This window comes from Perna viridis, chromosome 5 (assembly GCF_037379345.1).
Source record: "Perna viridis isolate PV_CMFRI_1.1 ecotype Kerala chromosome 5, ASM3737934v1, whole genome shotgun sequence".
In the NCBI taxonomy this organism is placed as follows: domain Eukaryota; kingdom Metazoa; phylum Mollusca; class Bivalvia; order Mytilida; family Mytilidae; genus Perna; species Perna viridis.
In genome coordinates, this window is record NC_142449.1 from 47801519 (window position 1) to 47816741 (window position 15223).

The following is a 15223-nucleotide window of genomic DNA, read 5'->3' on the forward strand; positions in this document are numbered from 1 at the left end:
TTTCTAGTTAAAAAAGATCATGTACTCTCATTAAGAGTCTCTTCTGTAATCCAGTGAAAATAAGGGCATTGGTGATTTTAGATTTTGGAAAATAATATCGTATTTTATTGTTAGTATGCCGAAGGTGTAAATCTCTAGGAAGTATTATCTTTACAAAAGTAATTGATTCTAATGCAGTTGCTTCATTTAGAAACAATATGTATCAACCGTAAATGTCACTATGGAGCGTAAGATAAAAAGTTCAGGAGATGGCATAATTAATTTGGCAATGCTTTACTCCATTTCCTAACCTATATGATGGATAAAGATAAAACAATGACGCACATCTGATTATCACTGACTACAATGCTTTATTTCCTGGCACTAGATTCAAAAGAACTCTCATCAAAATGCATATTTGTTATGTGTCAAAAGATTTCATATGTTGTAGAGTTCAAAATGAAGTCCCAGTTAATATCTGTATTATAATTTATTTCCTTCAGTATTGTAACTTTTTGACTTTCAGCTTCATGACATTTCTACTTTCAGCATCATAACATTATTACTTTCAGTTTCATAACATTTACTTTCAGTTTCATACTATTTACTGTTAGTTTCATAATGTTTCTTCTTTCAGTTTCGTTTGGTGGTGAAGACCTCACTCAAGTTGTTACTGGTATTTGTAGAGTATACTGAGACCAACACAATGCTACTGTTAAGTGCCATAAACTCTGTAGACAAACGTAGAGGTAATCTTGTCAAAAATACAGAAAAATTGATTTACTGTAAATGATAATTCATTTATAGTACATGTAACGGAAAACAACAGGCTTATTCAGATCACGTAAATGTACATGTGGTCATCAGCAAGGATGTGAAATGAATATTAAAGTCATTTGAACAATTATATACATTTAGAATTATATTAATTAGGACATAGTAGTATTTATTTAAGTAAACTTTTTAGTAGGCTTGGTGGATATTATAGATTTAGTTCTAGCAGTTGGAACCGGCCCCCCCCCTCTTTTTTTGTTTTGTTTGAAATACTTTGATTGAAGCATTACCATGGAAATTAAGAATATTTATGTACTGTATATGTGTTGTATTTAGTAGGTTTAGTGGCACTGTTCCTTGATTAAAGTTTTATTTGTGATATATCAAATGATCCTTAGTTCTCTGTAATTATTTTCTTATTATCTTTCAATTAAGATTCTGTTCACATCAACTTCTTTACTCCAGAAAGGTATGTAGGGTTGATCTTTATCTAATGGTAGTCATCCATTTACGTGTCTGGGATTTTTATCTAAGTTGTTCTGGATGTTACAAACATCTTCTTGTAAAAATATCTTGATAGATGGTGTGAGCATAGAATTTGAACAGTTACATGATAATTTCATTTTTGATTGAATTGGGAAAATGTACGCAAACCCCCAAGTTCATTGCCCTCTTAAGTTTTAGGGTTTTATTACATAACATATGTTTTTATGGTCATAATTTTGTCATTAAATAACATGACTTGTAGGTTTGAATTGGTACTTCTGAGGTCTATTTTAAGATGTGGTTGTTGTACACTGGGGAAAAAAACCTTATTGCAAATTTCCCTCTTTGGCTAAAAATAATGTTTTAATGATAGAATAATCTTGTTTTCTATAATTCAGAGCAATAAATCTCTTAGGAAGGGATTTTTGTGAAAAAATTAAGAATACTCCTTAGATTAAAACTTTGATGTTAACTGTAGGGTAGTCAATGAGCATCCATGACTTATACAGCTATGATTTAGGGCTTTGGGTAGAACAAAAACATTTTCTTTGCAGAAATGTGTATTGAGCATGCTCATTGACTACCCCACACTTAACAGGAAGTGTCTGTTTTCTCTAGTGGTAGTTACACTTGGTTTGATTCTTATTTATTTAGCATTAAACCATTATAAACTTAATCCAGGAAAATCAACCAAGTAGAAGTGTAAGACTTAATTTTCTTAAGAAGTGGTCACTTCAAATGGTGAAGAGACAATAAGTTTATATTGTCAAACTATATTTATACATGTATGGTGGAAACTGTATAGGTCTGATTCATGGTTTTGTTCCTCATTTAGACACCTCTTTAATATACATGTACTTGATAAGAAAAGACCTTTCTGAATTCATTTCATTTCATTTTATCAGGGTGGGCGCTTCTTTGAAATAGCCAAAAAAAACATGTCTGAAATAATTGCATTTCACTGTGACTTCACAAAGATGACAAAATGCCAGACTTAAAGTTATAGTAGTCAAAATTGTTTCAGTAAACTATCCTTGTTGACAGGTTAATTCTGTATTTTACTTGTTCACGTATTATTACTTTGTTCTGCAAGCCTCCTTTGTGTTGCGAGGGTTTAAACGAGAGGATAATTATGGGTTTTAAGTGTCACGGAAAATATTCACAATTTGTGAAACTAATTTCATTATTGTCATCATGTGTTGTGTTATGAATAATAGTTTGGTAGCCTCACAGTGTGAATGCTTGAAGGGGAAAAATCTTATGAGAAAGTCAGCAAGTGGCAAAAGTTTCTTTTTAAAACTTCTGTGAAAACAGTCATCAAAATACAGGTGTTAATTTTAAGGGAACTTTTATTTACAATATAAAGTGGTCAATAAAAAATGTAGATGAAAGTAACGTCCCCTGGCATGTCATGCTTGAATGACGTCAGGATATTTTCTCATACTTAGCTTTTTACACAAGGCTGTAAAATTGTATTATTGACTTCTAATTCAATGAATTAGTTCTTTTATGAGAAAAATTATGTGTAAATTGTATTTGTTTGACCTACTTGCATTGTCATTGTTTTCTGACTTAAAAATTTTATACTGTAGTTTGGTGTGTATAGTGCACAGTTATGTATTGTGCACAGTGCAATTCTGAAGATCTAAACCTGTGAAAAAAAGTTTTTTAGACTTAGGTTGCAGTAAAATTTTGTAAGACACAAAAATGGATATTTTGCACTTGATTGGTCAATTTATTTACCTTGATGCAGTATTTCCTATGAACATGTGAAGGAAAGAAACTTCTATGCATACTAAAACATCATGTAAACATCAGTAGCTACATAAATTGGAATACTTTAATTTCAAAACATAATAAAAGTGACACAGAATGTATGAAATGGCTCATGAAACGAAATCGAAAGTCGGGAAAGTCAGACATTTCCGGTTTTGGTTGTAACTCAAATTTCAAAATTTTTCATTTAAAAATATACTTTTAAGAAAGAAAATTGTAAGAAATAATCAAAACAAGTATCAGAATAATCATTTTCAGCTGTAAAAGCATTTGATAAGGAGGGTTTAACAAGAGTAATCGAGGAAACCAAGGTTATAGTAGTAATCAAAAGAATGCAATCCAGGGACAAAGACCAGACATTGAAAACAGACATACACAACAAAGAACATAAAGTAACTAAAATCATACATACAAAGTAACAAAAGCAAATGAGCAACTTGGACTCCACTAAAAACTGGGAGCTTGGACCAGGTGCACAAAAAAGGAATCGGTTACTTTTTGGTTTTTAGTTGTTTTATATTAATTCCTAACCATGCTATATTGTACAACCTTATTCTTAAGTCATTTGAACATGATTGGAAGAAAATATCACAAAAAATTTAATACTTAAAGATGTATTTGATGATTGGATAAAATTTCTGTCAGTAACATTTCACTTCCGGTTTGTTTGTTCACACTACGCAATGTCTTTTCATGTACCGAAATCTTTAATTTCATGGCCAATTCTTATGTATTGATGTATAATCTGCGCTTCCATGTTCTGGAAATGATATCTATGTTAAAATGTGTGCATAATTCACACCAAAATATGGTACCAATCATATTAGGGAAAATGCTCATACGACAAGGACTTCAGTAATTAGTTTTAAAAAGCAATGAGATGGCTCAATAAAGCCTTTTAGACAACAGATGGACAGACACACTCAGTTGCAAGCTCATATTACCCCAAATTGAAAGTTGTATCAAATTCCTACTCTTGATACAATAACCTCAGTTTATTTTTATAATGAATTAATGCACAATTGATTGAAAATTAAAATAACTACAATGCGTATGGGTGTATTTAATGTTACCTGAAGTAGCAACACATTACAATCTTGTGTTTCTGGATATCAGGAAAAAAATCTGACCAGCTAAAATCACCTATTGTAATCCATATGGTTTTATCAAATTTCAAGATCATTGCGATTTGGATGTTGTCACGAATGATCTGTGTCTGTGTGTATTGGCTTAAGTAGATTTAATTTCTGTGAATGGTTTAGGAGTACATTCAATCTTGTGCCAAAATCTGTAGTCAAATGTGCCAATCTTTAACTCTAAATATGAATACTTTATAAATATGAGTTGTTTGTTTATTTACTCTTTCCTTGTAATTTAAGCAAATTTTGCAGTAGTAATTTTGATTGTAATATTTAATAATTGGATGTTTTGTGTAAGTAACTGGTTTACTTAGTATTTGTTGACAGCCCTATGTTTAAATCTCTAATTAACATTGAATTTGTCTTAACCATTAATGTTCAGCAATTTGGTATTAGCATATGTAAAAATTTAATTCCTTCAATTTTTTATGCTTTACCCTGTGAATGGGGTGATGGAGATTATAAAATTTTTTAGGCTTGTCTTTTTGCTTGTCATTCTTTAAGTTAATAGTTGTTTTTATAAAAAAAATTCTAAAAATTAGGTCAAATCAGCATGAAACTAGATATATAAGTGTGTATGTGTGTGTGATCTATTAGGATGACAATTTTCATAATGGGGATGACCAGAAATTACAGCATGGAACAACACATTTCACATTTTTTCTTAAAATTCTTATTCTATTATACAGGGTTAAGTCCTTGGACAAACATTATGAGTATTTTAGATGAGAAAGATGGAGGTGACACAGAACTCCTGATATATGCCATGACACTGGTCAACAAAGTAAGAAAATATCTACATTTTTCTAGAACTTGTGTTTGTGTCAACATTGCCAATTCAGATGCTATTGTGTTCTCTGTATTTTTACATGCATTAATGAATAAAAAAAATTATGCACACACTGTTGACATTCAAAGCAATGCATAAGATATTGTTTTGTAATTTACACATAGTACTGGGTAGTAATCTCCCCATTCTTTATAATGTAGGAATATACAAAGAATATTGATATTAGTCAACATGACAGATTATAGAGGAATGGACAACAATAGTCTTGCATTTAAAATCTTATGAAAAGAACCCTTCACCAGTATCTGAAATTAAGATTATATTATTCTAATTGGTCCTGTTAGAACTTTGATAAAGATAATAAATGAATTGATGAATTAATTTCAGGTACTAAATGCCATCCCAGACCAAGATACATTTTATGATGTGACAGATGCTCTTGAAGAGCTAGAAATGGAGCGTGTTACACAACGCCACATCCACAGAAATGGAGCAGATTTAGATCTTATTGCTCAGTTCCAGCAGTATGAATCTGCATTGAAGCATGAAGATCAAGTTGAAGATGATGAAGAAATCCAAACAGAAAATCTCAGGTGTGAATCTCTTTATATCAACAAAAATTATTGTTCCTTATTCTAGGGTTACCTCCCTTGTCAGTAAAGTAACTTTAAAGTAAAAGCATAGAATTAAAGACAATCAATCATGATAATAATGAACATATTGGGTCAAGAATATTGCAATACAATACATTCAACAATATGAGTAAATGTAACAAAACAAAAAGAAATCAATTCAAACTAGTATTGTTTTAGAAACACAGATGTTACCCAAATGTTCCCAGGAGCTCCCAAAATCAGTTTTTATGGCTCTCTTTTTTTTCAGATTTTTTTTTTTTTTTTACTTTCGTTTTTCAATGTGAGGCCATTTTTTAATTTCAATATTGCTGACCATAAGCACTTGTAGTGACCTATTTTTAAACCAAATGTCAAGTCTATTAGATTTTTTTCCCTATTTTTGATGAATGAAGAATTGTAATTGTCAAAACAAAAACAATATGTTCCCCCTTACACTTGGAGAACATAACCAGCATATTATACATGTTGTAGATGTGCAATTTGGACTCCATCTGACACAACCATACAATGTCAATACTAAGTTGAACACATGCATAGAAGTTATTTGATAATTCATTTGTGACGATAAACACATGCATAGAAGTTATTTGATAATTTATTTATGACCTACTTGATGAGCACACAGAGATTATATAAATGCATTATTCATGTACATTTGTACATTTTTTTACAAGTTTCACTTTATAGAATAGTATAGTGTTTCTGGTGTCTTTATGATAATATATAGTTTTCCTTTTGATACAATGCTTGGGCTGGATTTAATGTATCCAATTGTGTAATTTTAGACGTACTCCAAGGACAAAGAGTGATGCAGATGGTGTTAGGAAGAGTAGACGATATTCTACAGGTCAGATGGGCAGAAAAATGCCCAAACAAAAAAGTATGCCATTACTTGCCCTGGCAGAGGAGCAAAAACCAGGAGCAGAGAGATATGCAGAACTCAGGAATCAATCTATGCAGTAAATTAACATTCTTACCTCATTGTTATACCATGTAGAAAAGCATAGTCCTTTTATATTTAGAAGGTCTAAACTGCAGATAGATTGGTGGTGTAGTGAAATCATGAAAATAAAAGAAATTTTCCTATAAAACTTAATAAACCAATACAATTTATCCAAATCATGAAATTTAATATATATATAATAATTTAGAGTCATGCAAAACTTTGTGAAATTGATAAATGCAGCATATTGACTTAACATGAGTAAATTAAGTTGGCTCATGAGGAATGTATTTCTTTGGCTATTGCTTTTAGTGAACAAGCATATAAAACATCTAATAAGAGTGTCTGTCTCTGTATGCTTGCTTAGTAAAACAAATCCAGAAAAACATGAAATACCTGCACACTAATGAATAACTATATGCAAATGATCAGATATTCAGTCTTTTTCATGTACTTTAAGGAATAACATGTTGCCACCAGAGGTGATAGAAGATCAAATGCCAGATCCAACCAGGAAGCGATATGCCAGACAAGACGATGATGATGAGCCACCAGACAAACCACTAGAAATGCCTAAAAACATACAAGTTAATGGTACAGCCCAAATAAGTCCTAGAACACAGACAAGTAAGTTTCTGTCTTGGAAAAACTCTTAATTGTGAATCACAGGATACGAATTTATCAAATTTGTTACTTTATAAGAGAACCCTTGATATAAACATGGTCTTTGAGACTGCTGTTATGAATCTGTGTTTGACTGTTTTTGCATTGAACATATAAATTATATATACATTTGTATTTACAGATCAAGTACAGTACTGAAAGTTGAGAAAAAGAAATCATTTTACCATTTTCCAAAACCTAAAATGGAATTAGTTTCTTTGTCCTTTTAGACCAACCAAACTAAAATGGCGTTTCCCTAAATGGTTCTTAAGTACATTTAATTATTTTATTAAGCAAACTAAGAAGAATTCAGGTTAAAAGGTTTTATCAGTCAGCAATGATGGACAAACAAAACATTTTTATGCTTGGCCTTTGTATTGTACTTGTTCTGTCACTAGTTTTGCAAACTTAAGGCAAAAGCTGCTGTTCCTCATGTGACATGGTGTTACGCTTTCATTTGGTCAATGTTCTGCTGTAACTCTAATGCTTATTTTATAATGCTTCAAAGCATGGCATTACAAAAAGAAATAAAGACGCCCTTTCATATTTTGAGTTTGCAAAACTTATTCCTGGTTATGTTTTTTCATGTATGAAATAATATTTTGCATTGTTTTGAATTGGTCAGTTGAAGTGAATAATTGAGCAGATAACATTTGACATCAGCTGAACAATGTCTTTCGCATGTTTATTATTTTCTGGTGCTAAGATACTTCTTTATTACTAAATAGAGTTCTTCAGAAAAAGTACTCTCTCTCTCTATAAGAGAAAAATCTGGTTTCATTAGGTACATTTTTCAACTATTCTTTTAAAGATATAAAATGTGTGAAGGTAAAGAGAAAATGCTGAATTCTAAAATCTTTTGACTTAGATGAGATTTTCACCCCTCAAATACATTTCATGCCTTGTGATGTCTTCAGGTAAAAATGCAGAATTATATGAAATAAGTTCAGTCAGTGATACAAGTAGACAGGATGACATTTCAGTCACTGATAGTGATATCAATAGAGGACAAGATGACCTAGTTTCAGTGACTAGTGACCTACTTTCCATAGCAGATAGTAAAGATGACTTATTATCCGTTGCTGAAAGTAGGGATGATGTTTTTTCAATGGGAGAAAGTAAGGCAGAGGAGGATATATTTTCGGTTGATGAGAGTGCAAAAGAAGATGACAAATCTTCTGTTCTTGATTCTGGTGGTAAGGAGTTGTCACCTCCTTGTAGACACTTCCTGCTTGATCATGTGATACATCCTCAGTCACATGACCTTTCCAAGTTTTTTGATTGAACACATTTTATGATTGATCCTTATTTTCTTTAGGGCATATTTACCATTTTCGTGACTTGTTAACCAGTTGTGCTTTTATTGGTGTGAACACAATTTGTGTCCCGTTTTAAATGATTGCTCTATTATTGTATATGGAAAAAAGTTTTTTTCTTTTCTGTCAAATCATATAAATGACTTAATGTCGAAAACTTACTGATAATAGGAGCAAGGTTTGAAACGGGAGTTACTGGTTGCACCAAAATCTTTGCATTTCCAACTATTTCATTTTATTTTTCATTGCAGTTTTTTTATGTTACTTTTTAACATTAAGAAAGTAGGTTGCATAGCTTCCAGAAATCCTTTAGATTACCACATCTTAGACACTTGCTTATTAGTTTAGATATTTTCAACCTTTGTTATAGTTTTGAATATTATTTGAGTATTAAGAAAACAATTGAATTATTTAAAAGCTTGAAGTTGGGGATAACTTAAACAATTGTCAAAAAAATTTAAAGATTTCCATTTATAGCTATGCAGCTTACATCCACTTTACTGAGTTGGCTTTTTGCCTTTTTGAGTGACTCACTAACACAAGCATGGTCTGTAATGTCACAGGTATGGCTCGTACTCGCAGAGATCGCCGGGAGAGACAGCGTTCATTTTACAAAGATCAGGAGCATGAAAAAACTCGACAAAGGGTTGTCAATAGAAACGGAGATAGGTCATCTGTTGCCAGCACATCATCTACTGACACTTGTAGTAGTGATAATAATGTTCCTCCCCCGGTAGATATACCGAGGGAGACTGCTCACACTTGTTATTCACCTGCCCAAGGTGATGATAACAGACTTGGTGGTAAGGTTTTCACTAACTTTTCTATACTAATTAGGACATGGATTATGCAGGTGATAATAATACATTAAAAAGGTCTTATGACAGTTTAACAAAAATCATGCAGTCAAGAAAGTTAACTTTATGGAGTGTCTTTTATTCAGAAGTAGATATCTGTTTTTTTTTTCAGTAGAACTAATATGAAATCATCTAATGTACCTTGCTTTTATTACAGTATTTTAACATGCAGTTTTTGGAAGGTATCTGTGGTCTTTCTGTATTCCATACTTAGTGAATTTATTATATAACCAGAAACTTTGTTGGCTTTTAAAATGTTCTTTTTATTCAAAACAAGACATTCTTTTTCATTGCATTTCTACAATGTATAGAAAATGTCTCTTCATCACCCTGCTCAAACTGTTATGGCTAGCCTACTATAAGCTTCAACATAAAACATTTATAAAATTTTTGCTGAAATGTTTTAATTTCTGTGTCATTAACTTGAAGTTTCTCGAAATTTTGTGTATATGTTGTTGAATGCAGAATCCTGCTGTTGAACACCTGAAACTTTTCCTCCTATATTATTTTTATATTAGAAAGTATTTTAGTTAATAATTGTGAATTATTATATATGGAATAAAAAAGAATGAGAAACTAACAATAGCTTTGGTGTAATTTAAGTCAAATTGGAAATCAAGATTCTGGGTGTTCATAATGCAGAAATTAAGTCTTATTGGTGAAAACAGTAAATTGTGTCACATGAATTACTACAGAAGAACAAATCAGTTACTGGGAAACCTCTATTAGGATAGGATATGTTTTGAAAAAATTGATGAAAATGTTCTGTATGTTTGTTTTATGATGTACTTTTGTATTGTAGATGACGGTCGACAGAAATCCCATGGATACTCATTACAACAACAAAACGAGATTGATAGGCGTAATAATAAAATTAACGAATCTAATAACAGTACTGAACCTAATAATAATGAAGTAAACCCTAATAGTAGTAATAGTCGATGGATGATGTACATGCAGAAAACTAAAGAGGAGGAAGAAAAACAAAAAGAACTTGAATTACAAGAAAAACTAAAGTCACAGCAACTTCCTGATGCTGATGTGTTTAAAAATCGTGGTGACAATGTTACTCATATTAAAGATGCTTTACAGACTAATGGTGGTATTCCCGTTGGAAGACCACAGGTTGATACCATACAAGCTAATATTGACAGATTTCAACAAAAACCTGAAATTATGTCACCGAAGGATAAACAGGCTCCCTCTGGTGACCGCAGTGGACTTATTTCTAAAGCTATGGAGGGATTAAATCGACCCAGTGAAATACAAAAACAAGTGCCTATGTCACCAGAAGTTGTCAAAACTGAAAGTGATTTACAATGGGATAAACTCCAAAGAAAAATGCATCGACCTTTAAAAATTAAAGATTTAGATTTTACGGACTTAGCAGATGATGAAGACACTGATGTTTTTGCCCCTGCTCCATTTGCTGGTGGTCCACCTTTACCAGGTGGAGCACCACCACCCCCTCCCCCAATGCCAGGAATGGGTATTCCTCCGCCACCTCCAGGCTTTGGGCCACCCCCTCCTCCTCCTCCCCCTGGTGGGGGTGTCCCACCACCGCCACCAATGATGGGAGGACCTGTTGTACCGGTGGTTGATCTACCTCCTCCTCCAGGAGCTACTTTGAAAAAGAAAAAGAAAACTTTAAAACTTCATTGGAAAACTGTTCAACCTGAGATTCCACATCCATCTACTAAAGGGGATACCATATGGAAAGACCTACTTGATGTGAAAGTCGATCCAGAGAAAATTGAACATTTGTTTGAGGCTCATAAGAGTGAAATCAAGCAGAAGGTCAGTAATTTGCATGCATATGACTGTTATGTAAGCATTATATTCCTGTTGTAATCTTGACTTACAGAAAAATGAATTCTACAAATTAAATCATTGTCAGATTTAAGATTCTGAGCTATTATTTTACTATACAGTGAAGAACAGTAAAGCCCAAGTAGATAGTAAGACCTATGATATGAGATCAAATATGAAATTATTTGCTACATTTTTTCATTGGTCTATTTAACTATTTCATATACTGGTAGTTTATGTTAAGTAGTTCATTTTAGTATAGATATTTTGCAATCATCATTTTAGCAAGCTTTTTTTTCTCTGAAAATCTGTTTGAAAAACGTTTTGACACTTTTCAGCTATTTAGCTTATTTCACGTAATTCCATAGCTGTAATTTTCCCTGTTAAACATAGCTTGTTTTTATTAGTTCTAGAACTTATTGCCAAACTTTAAATGGTGTGTTCTAAATCTTCAAAGATTCTTCATCTCCACATTTTAGTTGTATTTGATATTTGTATAATTATTGCCCATTTATGCCCCAGTGGTGGTTGGTTCAAATGTAATCTTCCTTTCTGGGTTATCAGTTCATATCTCTTCATGACATTTCAATCATGCATATACATAACTTGTTCTGTTATATGAACAATATTTCTTATGTATTAGAATGAAAAAAAAATGTTAACTTTTATGCTGCATAATGAATTACATTCTTTATGAAAGTAAAATGTTATGCACAATTTATTCTACAATTACAGGGTACCTTGCATTCTAATTTGTTGGTTAATGAGAATTTTACTGCTTTGAAAATGGCACTGTAGTTTAATGTTTTGATGTTGTAATTTGCATGAAATCATTAAAACACAGATCATTGAATCAGAGTTATCAATAGGAATACTGTTTTTTCTGTACTTTCTACCTGGTTGGTCATCATAATCATAGAAAAAATGAAGAATTGGGGCTTTTAAACTCCTAAGTTTTTGATATCAATTATCATTTTACACATGATTTGTGTCAACAGCAAATTTAAGTATTTGAATGTCATAAGATATACATTTTGTGTTATAGGTCTACAACAATTTTTCTGTATCTGAAATATTATTAATATCAATTAACTTCCTTATTTCTAAAGTATAGGGACTGTGTCAAAAATGTTTTAGAATAAATAGTAAATATGCATGTGGGTTTGTTTCAAAGGGATTTTTTTTTACTTATTTAGTAAATGTAGATATATCAAGTACTGAACCAATAGTATTTCTACTAATATCCCTTGACCTTTGAACTGTGTTCTATTAACAGTATATTTGTTTTCTAGGTATATCAGGATGAAGAATTTATGTCTTTCTGTTCATCATGACACTTTCATCATTTACCATGTTAATAATGAAATGATTCATTCTTTCTCTTTCATGCTGTGTGTTGCTGTCTCTGTTGGTCATGGTGCCTAATTTGCATACAATCTGTGATTGGCTATTGCATGTCTATTTTTAACATCAACAGGATGTGGTAAGGATGATGGGATATATCTATATGTAAACATGTAGTAATCTGATTGAATACATAAAACATGTACTTGTGTACCTCTTCCTTTCCTGTTTTAAGACCCTTGTCCTTTAGTCATCTCTGTTTAATGTGTGCAGAAAGTATGAACGATTCAAATCAAAATTTTGTACCTTTCTGGTCAAAGTTATGCTTAGAATTCCATTGTATTAAGATGACCATTTAGTACTGGACTAATGGTATTTTCTTTATAAAACTGAACCCAGTTACAAAGTCTTTCCCTTGCCCTTACAAAATTCCTGTAGATTCAAACAGGCGTGGATCCAGAGATTTTGGAATGGGGGCAGTTCTAGGCTACCGTATTATTTGACGATTTTGTACAAATTATGCACAAAAATAATAAAATTTCCCACAAAAGGGATCTGGATCTGCCTATTTCAAATCATGCTTTTTTTCCACCAACTAATAACTATTAGTATACCTAGACAAGGATGAAGTATTGCATGTCAGATTAATAACAGAATAGTTTTTAAAGTGATAAAAAATGCATATGAATAAACTGTTTTCACCCCTCCCCATACAGGGGCGGATCCAAGGACTGGTGCACCAGGCATACCTCCCCCCCCCCCCCCACTAAATTGGTAAGAAAAAATTTTTCACCACAAGTTTCTCACCATAATATTTTTTGCCTTGATTTGTACAGCATGTAATTCACCTCCCCCTCCCCCAAACTCAAATCCTAGATCCGCCCCTGCCATGTTTAATTAACTACCTTTCCCCTATATCTTGCTTCAGCTTGCTTAGCTTTCAACATTAAACCTAATACAAATTTGCACATACACTACACCACTTCTTCAATAGTTACTGAAAAACATTTACACATAACCAGTAGTTGAGCTTAGTATTAATTACTGTCAAAGGGGTACCAATTTTTGTGGTTTTTGTAGGTAGGCCAAAGCATGAAATTTGGTTCCCACCAAAAAGGAGAATATTATTGATGTTTATACTGAAAACCTCAAAAGCACAAATTTAAGAATCCTCATAGTATGCTCAAAAAAAAAGAATTACATGCATATATACATAATAGGATGCTGGTATACTATTGTCAGATAGTTATATACAATCTGTAGGCATCACCACTCTAATATCAAAGTTACAGACAATCATAATATTGAAATTACATACAATCTGTAGGCATCACGACACTTAATTTCAAATTTCATACAACCAATTCAATTCTTTTTCATTTTTTTTTTTAAATTTTGTATTTATTTTTTTCCTATAACTGTCCTGTAGTATGCCATATCATAAATACCAAAACTTAATACATCAGTTATCAGTGAAAATGTTTGGATGACTGTTAAGGGTTAAAATTGTCCCCTTAAATGCAATTTACAGAAATGTTGAGCACAAAGGACTGTTTAGTTAGAGATAGGAGATGACCATGAGACAACGACTTAGATATGAAAACACAAATATAGCAACAGAGCTTTGTTTAGCGTTCAGTGCTGGGAAAATTTATATGGATTGACATGCTTTACAGATATTTTCGCTATATTCACATGGTTTTGGGAATAGGGAAAATAAAGGCTGACAAATTTGTCCAGATATTTTACATATAATTTCTATTCCTTAAAATCTGAAGATGCAAAAAATAATGACTGCAAAGTTAGTACACCTTTTCATTGAGCAATTTGTGAAATCTGGCACCCACTTAAATTACTGGCTATAAGTATTGTTTTAAAAGAATTGGACTACTTGCACAATTGAAAAATGTTTTCTTAAAATTAATTGAAATCAAACTTCACATGTAATAAGCATGATTTTAATTAAAGATTTACAAATACTTCTTACAAAAAAATTGCTCAAAATATAATCATGCAAAATACATTTGAAACACATGTGAACATGTCTATATCATGTACACTACTAGTTCATATATCATAGTTTTACCTCATGTGAACACGTTTATACTGTGTACACTACAAGTTCATATACTGTAGTTGTACTTGATGTGAACATGTTAATACTGTGTACGCTATTAGTTTGTATACTGTTTACACTATTAAGTTCATATACTGTAGTTGTACTTCATGAGAATATGTTTATACAATATACACTACTACTGGTATTTCATATACTGTAGTAGTACCTCATGTGAACATGTGTATACCGTGTACACTACTAGTTCACATACTGTAGTAGTACCTCATGTGAACATGTGTATACCTTGTACACTACTAGTTCATATACTGTAGTTGTACTTGGTGTGAACATATTTATACTATGTACACTACTACCGGTATTTCATATTCTGTAGTTGTACTTCATGTGAACGTGTGTATACCTTGTACACTACTAGTTAATATACTGTAGTTGTACTTAATGTGAACATGTTTATACTGTGAACACTAATAGTTCATATACTGTAGTTGTACCTCATGTTAACATATTTATACTATGTACCCTACTACTCGTATTTCATATACTGTAGTTGTACTTCATGTGAACATGTGTATACCTTGTACACTACTAGTTCATATACTGTAATTGTACTTCATGTGAACATGTTTATACCA

The 15223-nt window shown here is 31.9% G+C and overlaps 1 protein-coding gene across 50 annotated transcripts in view; it reads left to right on the top strand.

Annotated features, from left to right (window-relative positions):
- The window catches only part of LOC148618007 (FH1/FH2 domain-containing protein 3-like), a 76172-nt gene that overhangs the window by 46042 nt on the left and 14907 nt on the right, over positions 1–15223 (top strand). For 32 of the 50 annotated variants that reach the window (XR_015922607.1, XM_088585762.1, XM_088585751.1 and 29 more), the window contains 7 exons: positions 617–728; positions 4844–4938; positions 5332–5537; positions 6365–6538; positions 6983–7149; positions 8103–8381; positions 10161–11155. Coding sequence is in view for 49 of the 50 variants with exons in the window: in XM_088585762.1 (XP_088441888.1) it covers positions 617–728; positions 4844–4938; positions 5332–5537; positions 6365–6538; positions 6983–7149; positions 8103–8381; positions 10161–11155 (2028 nt within the window). In the remaining variant the exon portion in view is untranslated. Of the gene's footprint in view, positions 1–616; positions 729–4843; positions 4939–5331; positions 5538–6364; positions 6539–6982; positions 7150–8102; positions 8382–9064; positions 9305–10160; positions 11156–15223 lie in introns of all 50 variants that reach the window. The other 18 variants (XM_088585789.1, XM_088585797.1, XM_088585791.1 and 15 more) reach the window with 2 other exon arrangements.